At 41.3% G+C, this 21,042-nt stretch overlaps 1 protein-coding gene across 3 annotated transcripts in view; it reads right to left on the reverse strand.

Moving 5' to 3' along the window:
• Positions 1–21,042, reverse strand: part of CELF2 (CUGBP Elav-like family member 2) — a 330,160-nt gene that overhangs the window by 34,954 nt on the left and 274,164 nt on the right. For 2 of the 3 annotated variants that reach the window (XM_063309524.1, XM_063309523.1), the window contains exons 8-9: positions 18,686–18,749; positions 4,696–4,830 (exon numbers count right to left, since the gene is read on the reverse strand). In XM_063309524.1, the coding sequence (XP_063165594.1) occupies positions 4,696–4,830; positions 18,686–18,749 (199 nt within the window). Of the gene's footprint in view, positions 1–4,695; positions 4,831–18,685; positions 18,750–18,858; positions 18,943–21,042 lie in introns of all 3 variants that reach the window. The other variant, XM_063309522.1, reaches the window with a different exon arrangement.

Genomic DNA, 21,042 nt, shown 5'->3' on the forward strand with positions numbered 1-21,042 from the left:
GGTAAGAGGAAGCAGAAATAGCTGTTGGTGGCCTTATCAGTTTGACAAAGGAAGGAAAACCAGAAACGCTGCATGTTTTCCTCCGGTTGCCACACCTATGGTCCTACCTGAGAATGTGGAGGGAGAAATTGCGAAGGGAGATGCCTGTTTTCCCCTGGTGTAAATTTTTCTGCAAATCTACAACTTCTGAAAGTCTCAAAACTACTCAAGAGCTAATGGTGTCAATTTCCACATTTGCTCTAATGAGGCACCATGAAAAGTTTTGACTGGTTGTTGAACAACAGTTGCCTCTTACTTGTACCGTCAGCCCTGTGTTCCTTACTCAGCCTTGCCAGGATCGACAAATAAGTACAAATGCTATAAGCCTGCATTTTACTTGTACAGCTTCATTAATCACAGTTCATTTAACGCCATTAAATTAGACAGGAAGTGCTTTCCCTCAAGTGCAGTGCCACTTATGTAATAAGATGAGAAACAAATTGTCTTTAGATAAAAAAACAATGGGAAGTTGATTTAAAGTATTTCAGCATCAAAAAAGGAAGACCAAGCCCCATCTTCTGGCAATGGCAAAAATATACAGAGAAATAAATAAAAAAGAGGCACTTATTCCACCCCAACCCACAAAAAAGCAAATATAAATGCGGTGCTATAGCCTAGACTTTAATGGAAATGCTTTGAGATGGTGCGTGTGGCTTTATAGAGCTAAATGCGTATTCCTTGGAACCGAGAACAACCAGGGAAAGCTCTTATTCAGGTTTACCAAGTATTTAATGGAGTGGAAAATGTAGCAGTAGATAAGAAAGTTGAAATCAAAAGAACATCTTAACAAGGGTTGTTTTAAGTTTAGACGTAGAGTTTGTAAGGAGGAACAAGGCTGTTAAACCGATGTTTTCGCTTGACAGCGGCTGCTGGGGGACAAGGGTTTAGATCATAGCTGGCTGCGGCATACTGGCATATTAGCCTCTTGGGTTTCCAAAATTCAAGAGACCCTGAAGATCTGTACCCAAACTCAGGTCCTCTGCAATATTCCTTGGACTCCATTGCCTTGTCCCCTGCAGGATAAAATCACGCACCAATACGGTTTCTAACTGCAACTGCACGTCCTTTATCCACTATTATTTAGAAGCTGGCCAAAGTTAGATTCGGCTTTATGGAATCCTGGAGTTCCCTGTAGAATGGCTGCCTGATTTATTTTTCTATGCTTATCTTGTCTCCGATCAGCAATTAATTGCCTCTCCTGCCTTTTCTTTTACATTTTTATGGACGATTACCCAGAATAGGAAAAAAAGTTAAAATGAAAGAATGGACTCAGCAAAGCGTCTAGGTATCCCTTTCTTGGGAAGCCTGCAGAAGAGATCTTGGACTACATATTGCTATTTTCACATGAAAAGATAAATGTAGGCTTTTTTAATGTGGCTTCCCATGGACACAAGGATTAATGCTGAATATTCTCTATTCTTCTTCTGTGGCCATTGCTTTTATAAGCAGCAGATTTCCAGACATTGTATGCTTACTTTCTCCGAGGGATCAAAAGATGGCAAAGACTGTGTTTCTGGTGGCATAACAGAAATGATTAAACCTCAGTGGTACATTATTGCACATAAATAGGCCATCTCATGAATGCACCATAGTAATTAAGCACAGCCGCCCAATAGCTGGTCCTGTTGAGCATGCTCAGATGGATTTAAGATGACAGCTGAGTTGGTGTCTAGCTGTCCCCTCAGTTCTGAACATTTGTCAAAACAAAGGAAATATCTGAGGAAAGGAAAGAAAGTTCTGTAGCTGGAGGAACAGGAGATGGTTTTTTGGGGTCTCTGTTAAGGGTCCTTTCATCCCATCCCATCCTCTCCTCCAGAACTTCTACAAATGCCACAAGGCTTTAAGGAATGACCCCAGGCTTAAATGGAAGAATAGTTTAGCATTACGATCACTGAGCACCAATAGGTTCCTCTTTAGGGCTGCCTAAAGCCTATGGCTGAGCTGTGTTAAAAAGAGAAAGATTTTCTTAATGGCTCAGTGATCTTCCCCCTGCAAACTTATCTGACACTCTTAGATAGCCATAAATGTAGCTGTTGACAATGCTCCTATAGCAGTGACTTCCCAGTGGTGGAGCAACTTTCCTCTCTAATTTTAAAGTTGATTTATGAAAGTTAATAACCCCAAGCTTCTATATAAATGTACAATGATGCTCTAAGGCCATTCTCTAGCTATTAAACACATTTCCAAGTTTAATAATGCTTAGAACATGTTCATTAAGGCAGCTTCATTAAAGTCAAGAGAGCTGATTTTTCTCCTGTACACAATTCTCCCCGCTAAGGAAGAATGCTAAATTAACCAGTACAGCATCTTCCGAATTTTGTACTAGCAAACAAATTTGGGATTTTCTTCGTAGCAGAATTCACGATTACACATGAGTCCTGCTGAAAAGAAACCCTTGGATTTGGTAGACTAGGACATAGTATGAAAAGCCAAGGTCATTTTAAAAGAGTGTGCATTTTAAGGTCATTTTGAAATGTTCTCCTCTTTTTATAAGCAATGTTTGAAAGCAAGAACTAAGAGTACTGGGTGCATGACTACACAGCTGAAACCATTTTAATATATTCCATTTGCAGTAGTAATAATGCTAACCCCTATTAGTACTGTTGTAGCCCACCCTTCCTCTCTACAAAGCCTTGTACATAATTTTCCCACAATTCTTTTCTCACAATAAAACTGTGAAACAGGTTGAAAAGACAGCAAATAGTTCAAAATAATCCAGCCTACTAAGTAGATCTTGGCAGCCCTCTGCTCCCCAACACATACCCTCAGCGTGCAAAATCTGCTTTTAATTTTGGTTGTAATGGGAGTATGGAAAGGGTTCCAATCATTGCAGGTGATATCACTTCCACCCCAGTGATATCACCTGCATTCCCACTTTTGTGGGCCAGGTGATATCACTGGGGTGGAAGCGAACAGCAAGGCCCACCCCACATGAAGTTATCCATATGCTCTCTCCAATAATTTCATTTGCTCTTATCATCTTCAATTGGTATTTATTCCTTATATGGCATTATCTTGCATTCTCTGCCAACCACCACTCAGCTGTGTAAATCCTAAATCTGGTCTAAAAACAGTATTCTCTTACACTTGTGGGTGCCAGAAGTAGAATCCAAAACTTAGACAGCATTAAAATTTGGGAAAAGCCAACCAAGGTGCTTGGATGGTAAGGCAAGGGATGTCCGATACATTTGAAATCTGCAAATTCTCAGCATAACTGGTCGCTGAGCATTTGTCCAGCTCTGGAGCAAAGAGATAAGGAGGAAAGGTTGTCGGCTGAGTTGGAACAAAACAGCTTTGCTTGACCACTTGAGACAGAATTCTTTGCCTTGTCAGTGTGACAGAAATGTAGCAACGGTAGATTTCCACAGTCTCATAACAAAGAGAAAACATACAAGTTTTTTGCAGGGTTGCCATGAATCATGAACGTTCACAATGGGACTGAAACTGGGCACCACAGATATATGCTATGATAAGAAGGGAATCATTTATAAGTCAACGAAAATATACCTTGCTTCAAGATTAAAAGCTAAGCTGTTCCTGCACTTTATAGCCATGATTTGATCTCTCTGGAGCTTCTAAGGAGCCATTGTCAGATTACAATTATATTGCATGGGGCCATAGCACAGATCTTCAGATTTATCCTGATGCGAGAAGCTGATCTAAATTCCTCCCAAGGGACACAGAAGGACATTTGACTTTCCCTCTGAAAAAACTTTTCAGAAGTCTCAAGAGAAAACCAAGAGTGTCCAAATTTAAAAAAACAAACAAACAGAGTTTGCTAAAACCATCAATATAAAAGAAGGTTCCATGGTTTCTAGGATTCTTAAAATTCTGGGGTTTTTGAAATGAAATAAAAACAGAGTTGATAAAGCTTGATAAATATTGCAACAAGCAAAAATCAGGTTAACTTCTTATTCGGTGCAGGGTAAACATAAATTAAATACCATGTTTTTTTTAAAAAAAAAACAAAAGTAAATACTGTTTTAACAGATAACTTACATAAAATGTTCATATGAAACATAGTTCCCCAAATTCTCAAGGCTAAATGGCCTGCAACAATCCATGAATGAATTATTATCCTCTGGTTAAAATTCTGTGCTTTCATTTGGGAGTGTTAGGGACGTGAAGGAGATAAAATGTCTTTTCAAAAAGAAACCTTGGCATTAGATAGGGCAGAGACGCTACGAAAACTTCCTCGTTAGCCCCAGATCTTAACTCCTTACCAAAATATAAAACCACACAGTTAGTACAGCTGAAATCACAATTCAATACAGCAGGGGTGTCTGCAAGATATACCCCCAAATGTCAAGATGACGGCTGCGGTGGAATAATCGAATGGCACACCTAAAAACCAGGGGGAGCTTCAATCGCACCACCATGGCTGCCATCTTGACCTTTTTGGCTACACCCTGCAGACACCCCTACAATGCAGACTGTTGAAATGTCCATGCATTGCCCTTGACCGAGTTTCCATTCTTGAGGGAAGAAAATCTGCTTTACACCCCACCAAGAGAAAAAACTGGAACAAAATCTCCAGTGGACCAGAACCGCACTGCACACAGGGCTACGAGACAGTTCAATGCTTAAACCTCCCTGCTCTACTTGCCCTCCTTCTTGCAAGCACAGCGAAAAGAAGAGCGCTCTGCTCGGCCATACCTGGGCTCGTGAGTGCACCAAGGGCCCCCGAGGCTGTGGAGAGTGGATTCGCATTGGTGGTGTTGGCTGAGGACTGGGCTGCAGCGGCTGCAGCAGCTAACGTTGCCAAATTCTGTAGCTGTAAAGCATTCATTCCTGCAGAGAGAACAGAGAGAGGCTGCAGCAGTGAGGCTGATTACCAAATGCAAAGTCTAACAGATTTATTTTAAATCCACCAGCTCAGTGTGAAATTTCCATTGTATTCGTTCTTCTAGCCCTTCCTTCCTTCCTTCCTTCCTTTCTTCCTTCCTTCCCTGTTTCCATCTCTCCTTCCTTCCTCCCTCCCTCCCATCCATCCTTGAATCTGTCCATGCATGCATCCATCCAGCCTTCTCTTACCAGGCCATAATCTGTCATACAGCTGCTGAAGTTACTTCTCACAGGGTCCCTCATCTAACCTAGCATTGTTTCAGTCAACCCTTTAAGTGCTAAAAGATTACAACTCTTCTGATTGTGTACCCTTTTTAGTAAAAAAAAAAAAAAATGAACATGCACTCCCAACATAGGTATATATATTTATTTATAAATTATATATGTGTACTAATGTACTAATATTTTGTTGTTTATTCATTCAGTCGCTTCCGACTCTTCGTGACTTCATGGACCAGCCCACGCCAGAGCTTCCTGTCGGTCGTCAACACCCCCAGCTCCCCCAGGGACGAGTCCGTCACCTCTAGAATATCATCCATCCACCTTGCCCTTGGTCGGCCCCTCTTCCTTTTGCCCTCCACTCTCCCTAGCATCAGCATCTTCTCCAGGGTGTCCTGTCTTCTCATTGTGTGGCCAAAGTATTTCAGTTTTGCCTTGAATATCATTCCCTCAAGTGAATGTACTAATATATAATGCACATTATAATACATACTCTCGCCAAAACAGAGATAAAGGTGAAATAGACAATATTCTAATATTTCCTTCCTGCACCCCAATGGATCATCTCATGCCCCTGCTGGAGTGCATGGACCCCACTATGAAAAACACTAGTGTAGAAGAATGTAACATCCAAAAAATACAGGTAGTCCTCACTTAGCAACCATTGGTTTAGTGATGGTTTGGACTTATGACGGTGCTGAAAAAACTGACTTATGACCGGTCCTCACACTTACAACCGTCACAGCATCTCCACGGTCATGTGACCACAATTTGGGCACTTGGCAACCGGTTCACATTTATGACTCTCGCAGCATCACATGGTCAAGTGATCGTCATTTTTGACCTTCCCGCCTGGCTTCTGGCAAGCAAAATCAATGGGGGACCACATGATTTGTTTAACAACTATTTGGTTTGCTTAACACCCGTGGTGATTCACTTAAGGACTGCTGCAAAAAAGGCTGTAAAATCAGGTTGGATTTGCTTAATGACCTCTTCACTTAGCAACCAAAATTCTGGTCCCAATTGTGGTTGTTAAGTGAGGACTGCCTGTAGTTACATTCCAATATGCCCATCACAAGTTGCAACTTTTTTTTTTTATAGTCCTAGAGATGTAGCTTACAATGGTACTAATAGTGACAGTAATATTCTGCATTATTCTTTCAGCTTGTGTTTGATGTTTGGTCCTCCTCTTTTAAGTTTTAAACTGGTTGTTAATTGTTTCATCCTCTACTGCTCTTTGACCAAAAGAAAGTTTGACTAGATTTGGAATTCACAAAGACTGAAATCTTCCCGCATCCCTTGATTTTGATTTTGATTTTAAGTGAGACCTTTTCTGACCGAGGAGATGACAGAGACTCGGCACTAGCCTCCATGAATGCAAAGCCTGAGTTGTGCCACGGGGCCACGATAAAAAATGCAGAAGAAACAATCCTGGAATAGCTCCGAATTGTTTATCAAAATGTGTGTCAAAGACGAGCAGCAGAAGAGAGCTATCTTCTTCTCCTTGTGGAAAAATCTTACAAAGCGTCACAAGAATGCCATCCAACCACCGTGCTTCTACTTCAAAAGGGAAAAGAGAAGAGAAGAGGCTGTGCTATTTATTTATATTTCAGATTTCTGTCACCGCCCATCTCCCCCCAAAGGGGGACTCTGGGCAGTTTACAACAAAATAAACAATTTAAAACCATAAAACCTAATTTACAATGCAAACTATCATTATATATAGATAGACATAAGATCCATTGTGGCGAAAAGCTCTCATTCAATGGGGAGGGCACTATGGCGCCAACCACCCCCAGGAAGAGCTGTTGCCCTTCCCATCCCAGGCAAGGCGGCAGAACCAGGTCTTCAAATTCTTCCGGAAGGCCGGGAGCGAAGGTATCTGCCTCCCCTCCCCTCCCTTCCCCTATTGGCTAACAGTCCATCAGTCTGGCTTTGCCAGGGATGATAATTTTCCATAAACTGCATCTCCAAGAGGAGGTGAAATCTACTGTGGTTCAGAATTAGGAGAAGCCATTTAGTCATAAATTTGAAACAATTTCCATGCTGGGGAGACCTAAAGGTGTTCACTGAACATTTACCCTGAGTTCTGAAGCTATTTTAACAACGGGAAACTTAATTAATACTTGCAAAAAAACAAAAAAACAAAACCCAAACCCAACCACCCTAGAAGATAAAGATTGCACATGAAGCTTAAATAACAGAACAATTAGGAGTCCATGTCAAAAACTAATGGAATACTGTATTAACTGGAAAAAAAGATCTGGAGCCTTTACAGGTGTGATCCAAGGAACAAGCTTGCAAAAATTGGGCACCAAATTAGTTTAGGACCATCATCAATTGGACCTGGCTGAAGTCCAGCAGGAAACCTTACGGGCAGAATTAAGATTTTATATTGCCTAGGCAGCCTTGATATGTTAATCTGCTATATTTACCACTTGATTACTCTATTTTATGTACTTTTAAATTTACTTCTTTAAGTTGTCTTATGCGATTGCAACGTGCCTCCAAAAGTGGATCAGAAATGTATTTGTTTAAAAATGAAAAGTGGCACCATCCAAAGAAACTTTAATCCTGTATGAAACTGCTTTTCTGCTGCCTTGTATTCAGTTAAATTTCACCGATTGCTTTACCACTGTTTCTGAATTGGTCCTGTTGCCTTTTCAATATTTTGTAAGATGCATCCAGAAGTTGGAAAGATCAACCAATCAACCAGTCGTACCATGTGAAAAACTCCCTCTTTAGGACATTGTAGGTGGAGAGCCTTGATAGTCTGTGGTGACAAAAAGTCAGGGATCCTGTAGCACCTTTTCCAACTAACACATTTTATTAAAAGGCATAAGCTTTGGAGAACTTCAGCTCACTTCATTGGATGCATGGAGTGGCTAGACTAATGTAAGATTTAAATTAGGATGAGGTGGGATGGAAGGGAGGGAAAGACAGGTGGGTTATGCAGATGCAAATTATATGTGAGTCTGTAGTGGTACGTGGGAATGACCCTGGGAGACTGGGCTCAGAGATGCTGCCTAGGGAACGGTCAGAGAAGAGACAGCTTAGCCCACAGCTGGATAGTGGGCAGGGCAAGAGGCTCAGAAGGGACCCTCCCTACTTTCTTGGGCTGTAAAGGAGATGGCGGGGAGAGATGTACTTTCAGACTTGCAAGATTGGTGTTGGCCTTGTGGGGTAAGCCATATAGGAATCACAACCAGATGAGCTAATGCTACTTTATTGTAAAGCTACACTGACAGATATTGCAAGTCTCCCCTCCCATCTTTTTTACAGCCAGAGAAACTAGGGAGGGTCTCTTCTGAGCCCCTTGCCCCTTCCATTATCCAGCTGCGGGCTATGCTGTCCCTTATCTGATTGTTCCCTTGGCAGCAGTTCTTTGCCCAGTCTCCCAAGGTCTTTCCCACATACCATTACACCGACAGATTACAAATACCTTATCAATTAACAATTGTACTGGGTTAAAAACCTTTTTAATGTGATTGGAAGGCGAGTTGTCTCTTGCAAGCTGGGTGTCATCTCTCAAATTAGCTGATGATTCCTGATTTTTTTGGCCCAGAAAAGGTAATCAGTTAGTTGGAAAAAGGGCTACCAGATTCCTGATATTTTTCCCTCTTCAGGAGAGTCAGTGTACAAAATAATGTTCACATGATGGATGTCAGAATAAATAAGGGCAGAATCTTTCTCAAGGGCCCATCTGCCAGTTGACCTCCACCTAAAAGCCATGTCCCAGCAGGAACCAAAACAACTCTTTCTGTGACTTGGAAAAAACAGCCAGTACTTAAATCTCCAACCAAGGAGGAAAAAGCCTGTTTTGTAGTTCTTTGTCAGTTCATATACCTCCACAAAATTGGATGAGATTTATATTTAACAGACCATACTGTGCAACAAGGCACTAGTGCAGATTAGCTCTGCTTTCCTTTCCTGACTTCATGCCATGGATAAATCAGAGAACCTCTTTTGAACCACTGCCACCTTTGTCCGAAATGCACTCATTTCAAAGTGTTAATGGCTGACGTTATGGGATGTATGGTAGTCTATTGCGTAATCACAGGGATATTCATGCGTTGGCTCAGCTTATCACCTGAACCTTTTGTCAGTTGAATATCCACCCAGGATGTGCTCTCCTGTTCAGCTACGGGAGAAAGCTGCCTTTATTAAGGCCATCAGATCTTGGTAATGACAGAAATGGCTGCTCAGCCTGACCCTGCCTTTTCCTTGGAGGAAAGGAAGAATTCAACAACAGGTTTGCAAGAACCAGATCATATGTAATAGATAGTACACCTGGAATGGTGGATGAGTGGTAGAGGTGGAAATTAAAGGCACTTTCTTATAATTTCCAAAACAAGGCCATGCATCCTGTACCCCACAACTGATTGCTCTTTATTTCTCGAGCTGCACATGCTGTTGATTACCATCCAAAATTTACCATTTTCACATGGAAGCAGACAGCTTTTTTGTTTCTGTAGCTTCTCTCCTACATCCCACAGTAAAATGAAATGAAAAATAATTTGATAATCGTCCTCTGAAACCATTGAACATTCTACAAACACAGTACTTTTGGAAGAAATGTTAATTATTTACATTGGGAGGAAGGGAGGAAGGAAGGTTCCCTCTGGAGAAACAAGCATCTAGAAATGAAGTAATCCCTTAGTTTTTATGCTGGAGAAAAATGTTGAGAATAAAAGCGGAATTTAACTCTGATTTCAGTAATATAAACCACTCAGCTATCAAACCTGGGTAAGATGCTGGACAGCAAGAATCCCAACTTTGATTTTCACTGCTTGGCAGATTAAAAATACAATTAAATTATGCTCATAACGGATGTACAATATGTCTGCTTAAAATGTAAGATTTTTATAAAGCATATTTATAAGGAGAGGGGCCATGAAAATTTAATTTAATGTTCACCTTAGGTAATTTGGTGTCTTATTGTTCAGAGCAATTACCATAAATCTACATATCAATAAGGAAGAACAGATGTCAGTTGTTACATCCACTTGCCAATCAGGCTTGTTAAAAATTGGCAGATGGATGGTGGTAGGATTCTCTCATATGGCCTATTAGCACATTTGCAGGAAACTGATGTAGTACCCTTGCAGTCACTCACGCTGTCCTGTTAAAACACAAATAAATTGGAGACCTGAGGCTTCCATGTCACAACTCAGGGTGTGAAGCTCGGAGGACAAGCCTTCTCACACAGGAAGATGCCTGCCCTCTTTGAAACCCTTAATCTCGCTCCCTACTTTATGATTAAATGGTGGGACTGACCAGTCCCCATCTGAGGCAGGATTTTCTCAGGCTGCATTCATGTTACTGTGAGGTGAACGTGAAAAACAAAAAGAAATGAAAAATGCATTTCATTATTTTTAAAGGGAGGGGTACCAGACAGCCAGTATTGCTTTAATTTTTCAAGTAGACCAGTTTCGATTTAAGTTTTCCCTTATTAGAGGCATTCACAAAAATAAATAAATAAATAAAAGGAAGCATGTTTGCTTGCTTGCTTATTTATGATATTTCTAAACCATTCCAACCACATAAATTCCAGGACAATGTAGACATGATAAGCTTCAGATACCATTAGGACCCTGTTCTTAGGATTTACACTGAACACTAAAGGGTTTGAAATATTTTTTCTGGGTAATATGACAAAAGCCCCATAAAATTGGTGTGTATCAGTATTTTATTATTATTATTGTTATGGAGGAAAGGCTGAATATATGAGAGGGTTAGTGGTGGCACTGGGGGTTAAACTGCTGAGCCCGCCGATCGGAAGGTCGGCGGTTTGAATCCGCGTGACGGGGTGAGCTCCCGTTGCTAGTCCCAGCTCCTGCCAACCTAGCAGTTCAAAAACATGCAAATGTGAGTAGATTAATAGGTACCGCTTCGGTGGGCAGGTAACGGCGTTCTGTTTAGTCATGCCGGCCACATGACCGCGGAAGTGTCTACGGACAAACGCCGGCTCTTTGGCTTTGAAACGGAGATAAGCACCGCCCCCTAGAGTCGGACATGACTGGACTTAATGTCAAGGGAAACCTTTACCTTTTACAGATACATAAGGCTGCCTTGTAAGTATAAAGCTAATATCCCCACTACGGACTTTATGGTTCACAGTTCAGTCTCCTAATCTGGTAAACAGCAGTTTTACAAACTAATGCCTACTGATAAATAGGCTCTATTTATAGGCCTCCATTGAGATGGTAAAGGCACTTCCTCACTGCTTAGTTTCCTCTCCCATGAGGTTTGAATGCACTCTTTGATTGTCAATTCACAGTACAAAATGCAAAGACCACTGCTCTGTCTACTATACCGTTCCTGAAGCATCCAAAATCTTATCACTCCACTTTGTACAAAATGGAAAAAAGGATAACAGCCCCCTCCCCTCCCCAATCTTCCTGCTTTTTAGGGCTATTCTTATGCTAAAGAGAAAGGGGAAATTGATAAAACTCAACCTGAGCTGTACTCATTTGTTTTCAGCTACTAAGGGGACACGTCAAAGCCTACAAGGCAGCATGCCCATTATAGGACCTGAAGTTCAGTAGGCAGAAGGATGGGTGAGGCATATGTTCTCTCCAATGTATAAGCAGAGTCCAAGCAGCCAAGTCACCTCTAACTGCACAGCAACTTCAGCCACATCATAACTGAGCCAGAAATAAATCAGCTCAGCTCTGCAAACCTGCTGGCCTCTTGGGGATAGGGAAATCTAGAGCTGCTCTGACACCAGTGCAAAATTTTTGTGTGGAAGTGCCTGAAATATTGTACTTGCATAGTAGCTATTAAGATCTTCAGGCTGATGATTGTAGAGACATTTTTGTACACATTTTGCTATGGTAAATATACATCGGAAGCCACAGTTTGGATCTCAGGTTTGAAGCCAACTTCAGGACCTCAGGTCACATGGCAATGTGACAATGATTATGATTAGAACCTATAGTCCTGTTACCCTCAATGTAGTTGGGTTCAAACAAACTATCTTGGATGGTTATTGATCCCCCCCCCCACAAATCAGGGAATATATTGTCATCTTCTTAATACCATTACATTAAAAAACCCAACAACGTGTCACTCTGTTGACAAGGCAATGATGAAGTTCCTGAAATATATGGGTAAAATGGAGGGTTCCTGCAGTACTCTAGGATATAATTCATCTAGTCTTGAAGTTTAAACTCATTAAAAGTAACAAGATGTTCCTGGATCATGCTTCTATCGGTCTCAGGCTCCAATCCTGCCCTTCATTTTGCCCTTCACAATTAAAATAAATTAATTATCCTGAGCCACTTTGTGTGTGTGTGTGTGTGTGTGTGTGTGTGTATAAAAAAGTGTTGGATGATATCCAAAAGATACATAGTTTCTCATTTTGCTGGTTTCCTTGGGAAGTAAATGTCTGGGGATGGAAAGAAGCTATCTCAGATGCTTTTTTGATACCTTTCAACTGTTGAATTCCATATTGATTAAAGCTTTTGAAAAATGCACAAAGAAAAACTATGGAAGAAGGAGGGAACGACAGAGAAGATCAAAGACTGATATCTAGGTGTTTTATATTTCAGAAGTTTACAGTTAAGCAGGGGTGAATGAGCGGTGACTTTAAAGATATTTCGAAATATATCCCAGCAGTCTGGCCAGCAAGACCCCAGGTTGAAGAATCTGAGAAGCTGTGTGTGTCTTGAGTGGTACTGAAGATCTTGGATTTGTCATCTTATCAGTAGATCCTTTTAGACGAATGAAAAAAATTAGCTAAGGCGTACAGGTAGTCCTCACTTAACAACCATTTGTTTAGTGATGGTTTGGACTTATGATGGTGCTGGGGAAAAAAGACTTACAACCGGTCCTCACTCTTACGGCCGTTGCAGCATCCCCATCATCACGTGATCACGATTTGGGTGCGTGGCAACCGATTTGCATTTATGACCATTGCAGCGTCCCATGGTCACGTGATCACCATTTTCAACCTTCTTGGCTGGCGCCTGGCAAGCAAAATCAATGGGGAACTGTGTGATTCACTTAACACCCATGTGGTTTGCTTAACACCTGCAGCGATTCGCTTAATAGCCACCACAAAAAAGGTCATAAAATCAGGTCAGATTCGCTTAATGACCGCTTCACTTAGCAACCAAAATTCAGGACCCAGTGCTGGTTGTTACGCGAGGACTACCTGTACTTAAGTCCCAACTGGGTTCATTGATGTAATGTCTAAGTCTGGACCCAATTTACTCTCAAAAGGCATTCATGACTACAGGCTGTCTCAACCAATAGATCATAATTCCAAAGATATACAGTAATACATCTCTAACTGTGCTATGCAGAAAAATCTCTTAGCGCACATATATGCATGTGTGCATGCACACACACACTCTCTTTCTGGTCTCTGCATTTCTTACTCTGTGGGGTTAAGTCCAAGCAATGTACTACTTCCCAAAAACACCACTGTGAAAATGTTGTTTATCGTATTAAGATATATTTTTCATGAGAGGAGAAGACAAAAATCATGCAGATTATGAACGGAACATAATACGAGCGGTAAGCACTTGTCAACAGATCTGCACCGGAGCAAATAACTCAGTGATATTGTCACCTGGGGGCCAATTTATATTGTCAGAAAGCGGATTCTGCATTAGTCTCTAGAGCCAATGCAGTAATGGCATATTGCAGGAAGAAAGCACCAACAGCCTATGGGGACAGCCTCATCTCTTTTTCATGGGCATGCTCCAAGATCCATTCAGAGCAAAGTATTAATAAAAAAAAAGGAGAAAAGGGAGAAAAAAAGAAGAAAAGGAAGAGAGCACAAAGACGACAGATGGATAGAGCTTAAGCCCTTTTGTGTTGCAAGGCTCAATAAAAGCACCATGAATTTGCTGATGCAGTCAGAGCATAATTAAAAATAAACTCACATGCCAGTTTGATGACAGCAAAAGTGCAGGAGAGGGCTTCTGCTTTCATGAGAAATAAAGGATATGAAGCAAGAGGGGAAGGCTATTAATGGCATTGCAGGGCAGTTGTAATGGGCATCCATGCTTGCTCTGTTCTTGCACATCATGTAAAGGCCAGGGATGAGCAGGGCAGGGCAGCCAGCAAGAATGACCTTGTACGGGTAGTCCTCGACTTACGACCACGATTGGGTCTGGAACTTCCATTGCTAAGTGAGGCAGTTAAGTGAGTCACGCCCAATTTTACGACCTTTTTTGCTGCAGTTGTTAAGCGAATCACCGCAGTCGTTAAGCGAATCTGGCTTCCCCCATTGACTTTGCTTGTCAGAAGTCAGCTGGGAAGGTTGCAAATTGTGATCACGTGTCTCTGGAACACCGCAACTGTTGTAAGTTCAAGCCGGTTGCCAAGTGCCTGAATTTTGATCACGTGACTGCAGGGATGCTGCGACGGTCATAAGTGTGAGGACCAGTCACAAATCACTTTGTCCGGTGCTGTCGTAACTTCAAGTGCTCAGTAAACAAATGGTCGTAAGTCAAGGACTCCCTGTATTAATAATGATAAATCTCTTAGTAAAACCACCCAGACTGATATTCAGAAGTTGTTCGATTAAATATCTGGAGGGACAGAAAAGTTAAGATGGTGGCCACAATCATGCATTTAAAGCATGTAGCTGTTGATGCATGTAAAAAGGGGTGGGGTTCAAGCACATGATTGTGGCTGCCATCTTGACTTACTTGACCCCCTCTTACTGTCATTCAAGGGACTTTTTCTTCCTCCCTCTTTGTCTTTCTAGGTATCTTCTCGGTTTCTCTCCTCCCGACTTTCCAACCTCTACTAGTCTTGGAATGAATAAATAAATGCTGATCATTTAAAACTAAAATAATGATTTAAAAAAAACTGCTTCATAAATTGCAGGATAAGTTTGCATAACGTAAAAAAAAAAAGACATTTACATAATTTCTAACGACAAAGAAAAAGCAAAACGGTGCTTGCATATCACAAAGGCGGTATAGTAATCTTAAATGTCTTTAAGAACATAATGTTATTTTAACATCTATGAGTTGGTAATCCAAAATACTGCAAGATTTGCTATAATTTGATGCCACACACAATCAGATATTTCTTGGCGGGGATAAAGAAATCACATTTCAATTCTGATTGACAGCTACGCTATGAAATAATTACAAGAATAGTCATTTCCATGGACGTTATAGAATGAGGGTTATCTATCTCAGTGTTTCTCAACCTTAGCAACTTTAAGATGTGTGGGCTTCAACTCCCAGAAATCCATGGGAATTCTGGGAGTTGAAGTCCACAGATCTTCAAGTTGCTTAGGCTGAGAAACACTGTTATCCCTCCCAGGTAGGCCAGCCAGGAAACATGACCAGATGAGCTAATTCTACTTTATTGTAAGCCTGCATTTACAGAATCTTGCAAGTCTGAAAGTACAAATCTCCCGCTGTCTCTTTTTACAGCCTGATCCATTTGGGAGGATCCTTCCTAAGTTTCTTTCTCTGTCCGTTAAGCAGCTGTGGGCTCCTCCCTCTTTTATCAGATTGTTCCCTAGGCAGCGTCTCTGTCCCTCATCCCTCAAGGCCATTCCCACTTTCCATTACAAATGCTGATCCATCTTCCTTGCCAAGCACATGTACTATAAGAAAAAGGAGACTTTGGTTTTCATAGTGTCATCAAACTAGGAGTTTTAGGGTTGTTGGGTCTACCAAAGAAGAACTTTTAGAATTTGTTAGGTAGATGAAAAAGATGAGAATACGGATGTTTCAAGGACAAGCAAGATAGGAGAAAAATTAGGTCTTCTATTGGGAAGTTCGTAGCAGAGAGCCCTTTGGGAAGAGCTCGGCTTTCATTAACTGTTTGGAAAAAGAAACATTAAAGTTGTGTAGTTTCAATACAAATATCCCCACTCTGAATGCTGAACAAAATGGGTCTTGGCGTGATTCAACAGAGGCTTTCCCAATGTCCTAACAAGATTAAGAAGAATATAAGAATCATGATTCAAGTGATGCTCCCTACAATCTTCTTAATCTTATTTGGACATTGGGAAAGCTTCTGTCAACGCTCTGCATTTTGAAAAATTCAGCTCTGAGTTCCTGAGACTGCCTCTCTTTTGAAACTGGTAAGAATTTTAAAACATTTTTTAAAAAAAATATGGCACAGTAATTTACTTATTTTAAATCAAATTAAGACTTCCCATTGAGAAAGCAAAGGCTTTGGCCTTGTCTGACAGTATTTTTAGGACACTTACCTAGGATCCTGCCTATATGTTGTGAGATATGTCAGATCTATGTATCAGAAGGATATCAGTTATCTTAGATGGTGCCATTGTAACTTCTGAGATTTTTGCTGCTGGAAAATCGCGACAAACTCTTATTAAAAAAGATCATGAGATGAAATTAAGCAAGAAGTTATCAGTGACTGTTAATCATGATGGCCAGGCATTCAGTATTACTTTGCAAACTTTGGCTTATCTCAAAAAGCTAAGCAGGGTTGGAGCTGGGATGAGAAAGACTAGGCTAAGAGGTGTGTGTGAGCGTGTATATATTTGTAGGCAAGAAAAGTGCATGGATATGCTGAAGGAAGTCAGTAAGAACCTAGTGTTCCTTGAAAGATTTTACATGTACTATTAAGTGTGATCTTCAGCAAAGGATCGTTGCCTTGTCGTGGTGCTGGAGCTTGAGCACCTCAACGATGCCATGAGCTAAACCATGAAGGGCCACCCAAGATGGGAAGGTCATGACAGAGAGGTCAGACTAAATGCGATCCCTGGGGAAGGTAATGCTGTCAAGGTAACGCATGCTATATGCCAGCAAATTTGGAAAACACAAGAATGGCCATCAGATTGGAAAAAATCAACTTATATCCCCATACCAAAAAAGGGAAACACTAAAGACTGTTCAAACTATCGAACAGTGGCACTCATTTCACACGCCAGTAAGTTAACGCTCAAGATCCTGCAAGGTAGACTTCAGCAATTCATGGAGCGAGAATTGCCAGATGTGCAAGCTGGGTTTAGAAAAGGCAGAGGAACTAGAGACCAAATTGCCAATATCCGCTGGATAATGGAAAAAGCCAGGGAGTTTCAGAAAAACATCTGTTTCTGTTTTATTGACTATTCTAAAGGCTTTGACTGTGTGGATCATAACAAATTGTGGCACGTTCTTAGTGGCATGGGGATACCAAGTCATCTTGTCTGCCTCCTGAAGAATCTGTATAACGACCAAGTAGCAACAGTAAGAACAGACCACGGAACAACAGACTGGTTTAAGATTGGGAAAGGAGTACGGCAGGGCTGTATACTCTCACCCTACCTATTCAACTTGTACGCAGAACACATCATGTGACGTGCTGGGCTTGAGGAATCCAAGGCTGGAGTTAAAATCGCTGGAAGAAACATTAACAATCTCAGATATGCAGATGATACCACTTTGATGGCTGAAAGCGAAGAGGAACTGAGGAGCCTTATGATGAAGGTGAAAGAAGAAAGTGCAAAAGCTGGCTTGCAGCTAAACCTCAAAAAAACCAAGATTATGACAACCAGCTTGATTGATAACTGGCAAATAGAGGGAGAAAATGTAGAAGCAGTGAAAGACTTTGTATTCCTAGGTGCGAAGATTACTGCAGATGCTGACTGCAGTCAGGAAATCAGAAGACGCTTAATCCTTGGGAGAAGAGCAATGACAAATCTCGATAAAATAGTTAAGAGCAGAGACATCACACTGACAACAAAGGCCCGCATAGTTAAAGCCATGGTGTTCCCTGTAGTAACATATGGCTGCGAGAGCTGGACCATAAGGAAGGCTGAGAGAAGGAAGGTAGATGCTTTTGAACTGTGGTGTTGGAGGAAAATTCTGAGAGTGCCTTGGACTGCAAGAAGATCAAACCAGTCCATCCTCCAGGAAATAAAGCCAGACTGCTCACTTGAGGGAATGATATTAAAGGCAAAACTGAAGTACTTTGGCCACATAATGAGAAGACAGGACACCCTGGAGAAGATGCTGATGCTGGGGAGAGTGGAGGGCAAAAGGAAGAGGGGCCGACCAAGGGCAAGGTGGATGGATGATATTCTAGAGGTGATGGACTCGTCCCTGGGGGAGCTGGGGGTGTTGGCGACCGACAGGAAGCTCTGGCGTGGGCTGGTCCATGAAGTCACGAAGAGTCGGAAGCGACTAAATGAATAAACAACAACATTAAGTGTGATAATTTTAGAAGTAGCATACTACTGAGTACCCATTGTTGAAAGGAGCAATTGTAGAAAAAGGCTAGTGTTTGTAGGTTTAATGAAGACACCTGGCTGGTCCTAAATGAAGCAAGATGCTTTCAGCATCATCAGGAGGGCTTAGTTTCTGATCTCTTCCCTGTAGGGGAGAGATGGGCGGTGAATAAATTTATAAATAAATAAATAAATAAAATAAATCTCTTCTAAAACAGAAACTTGGAAACCAAATGCAACTTATGCAGAACATAATCCAAGGAAGCCTTTGAATCTGAATCAATGCAACATCCAGGATGTTCTGCTTTTGGATATACTCACCCATTAAACCATATGATTAAATGAAAGGTCTTCCTGTATTGAAAAGCCTAAAATTCAGCCACAGGAAGAGGAGAAGGAACGAATAAGGAGGCTATAACTCACCAGCCATTTGTTGAATGCCACTGAAGGCACCCAAGTTACTGGAAGAAGTTGCTTGCTGCAGAAGCTGCAAATCAACAATAAGAACATCAATGGGGTTAATAATGCAACAAGTTAAGATTAAAGCAAAATTATCTGAATCAAATTAAATTTGGGATACTTATAGTTTCCTTTACATTTATACAGTCTCTTGCTTCTGCCTGGTGTTGGAATGAAGGTCCCCAGAGTCGATGCTGTAAATCCATATTAATGTCTAATCTCTATTAAGAAACACACAGACACTGGGGAAACTCAATAACATTGCTGCTTTAAAACAATTAATCAATTTACTCTTTTTAACAGCCAGGTGTTAAATCTATTTCAGCCCAACGTAGCGTGACTAATCATTGCCCTCCACAGTCTAGCAGTTAGCATAACTCATCATGGTTAATCACAAGGGTGTTTTCCACCTCCCCACTTAAAAGAGAAGCTGGTTGCCTTGAAATGGTTTGTGGGACCAGTTCAGATGAATGCATGACTTTGCAATGGGCTGTTCTTTTCCACAGAGTTGTGTTCACACAGGAAACCGAGGCTGATCTGCATGTCAAAGTCCTGCTTTGGAGGTGTAGATGTGCTACTGGTAATACAAGTCTATCGAATATTCATCTAGGTGCAACCCATTGCTTTTTAATGGAGGCAGTTGATGTATTTGGCTGCCAATCATCTGTTACTGAGAATCAGGGGACAGCTGGGCACCTTGGAACCAGTCCCTGGTCGTACACATAATCTGGTTCACACATTGGCTTAAGTCTTGGTTTGTTTAGCCATGGTTTCCTGGATAACCCACAGTTGGTTGGGATCACAACACAGGCTGGGTCATAAACCATCCCTTACAAATCACAATGGCTGGTTTCACATAACATGTTAAACCAAAATGAATCAAACCACATTTGGGCTTAGTGTAATGTGTGAATGAAGCTTTCTGGTTTGTAGCTACAGAAAGACAGATACTTCTAACCTACCCCAGCTCCTGTCCAGTACATAAAAGGGGCTAGAGAATGAGAGGAAGAACGAGTTTTCATTGGATCAGTGGCTCAAAATCACATGGAATTTGTAATAACAAAAGTAGCCTCCTACTATTAAGGTTTCCTTATGAATGAAGAGCTAAAATGTATATCAGAAAGTGCAAATTGGTGTAATTTGGTGGTTGTGCTACATATGAAAGTAGAAGTGTCATGTTATACTCCAGTGAATGCTGATAGGGGAAGAACCAGGAAGGACCAGGGGGGTGAGCATTTTGGGAAAAGTTGTACAATATTCTGAATGAATGAGATCCAGGGGAGGAAAAAAAAATCTGCTAGGTGACATGAATGGGGTGGGTGGGTACCACACAAGGCAGCATGGAAGAAATAACTGAGTCAGTTGTAGACCCAAGAATCAGTGAGAATGGAGGCTACCTGTCAGGCCTCTTACACCAGCTCACAATGAAAGCGAGGTTCTTATAGTTTCAGTGTAGGCAGGTATATTGCAGTGATCAAGTGCTAGAGGACCTTGGAAACCAGTTATCTGTATCCTGGCCCTTGTTTAACAGTTAAGGTGGAGCATCCCTACTGGCCTTGACCTTTTTCCTTATGGAGCCTTGGCATAATGAGTGGGATGCTGACTGCTCGTTCAGCATTGCTCACATGCCCATCTGTTCTTATTCTGCAACATTTTGGAATAAAGGTATTTTCATTCTCAACGTCTGAGAATTTCTCTCATAGCATCTTCTTTGGAAAAAGCTCTGTTTTGATTATATGGTGGATGCATAAATCTATCCACATGTACCTATGGAAAAGGAATGAATAAGGACGCATGATGGATTTGATTGCTTGCGATGGAAGACTGAGAGAATTGGTGAAGGATATAAAACAACGAGAGGTTCGAAATGTGAAGGAGAAGACTATCTAGCAGTGTCAAAAGTGAATCCTAGGGAAAGAATGGACATGGAAGAAAAGGAAAGAAATGAATGAGAGTGAAAGAATGATTCAGGAAGAGAAAGCATATGTCCTGTAGGAAAAAGTTTTAAAAGGGATTAATCCCCCAACCGAATTAAGGGAAAGGAAAGAGAAAGAGAAAGTGGAATCTGCTTGGAACAGAATGAAATGAATTATGTTACGAAGTGCCACCGAAGTGTGTGGAGTTCCACTGACAAGAAGTATGAAAAAAGGATGGGTGCTGGGTGTGATGATGAAGTAAGAGAGGTTGTGGGTGAAAGAGAAAGCGAATAAAAGGAAGATTTAGAGAAAAACATTGCAGAATGTGTATAGAGAAGAAAATGGTGATATGTCAACGAATGGAACTGAAATTAATGCTATAAATCTTAGTGCCCAAGGGGAGGG

The sequence above is a fragment of the Candoia aspera genome, chromosome 7 (genome assembly GCF_035149785.1).
Source record: "Candoia aspera isolate rCanAsp1 chromosome 7, rCanAsp1.hap2, whole genome shotgun sequence".
Classification (NCBI taxonomy): Eukaryota; Metazoa; Chordata; class Lepidosauria; order Squamata; family Boidae; genus Candoia; species Candoia aspera.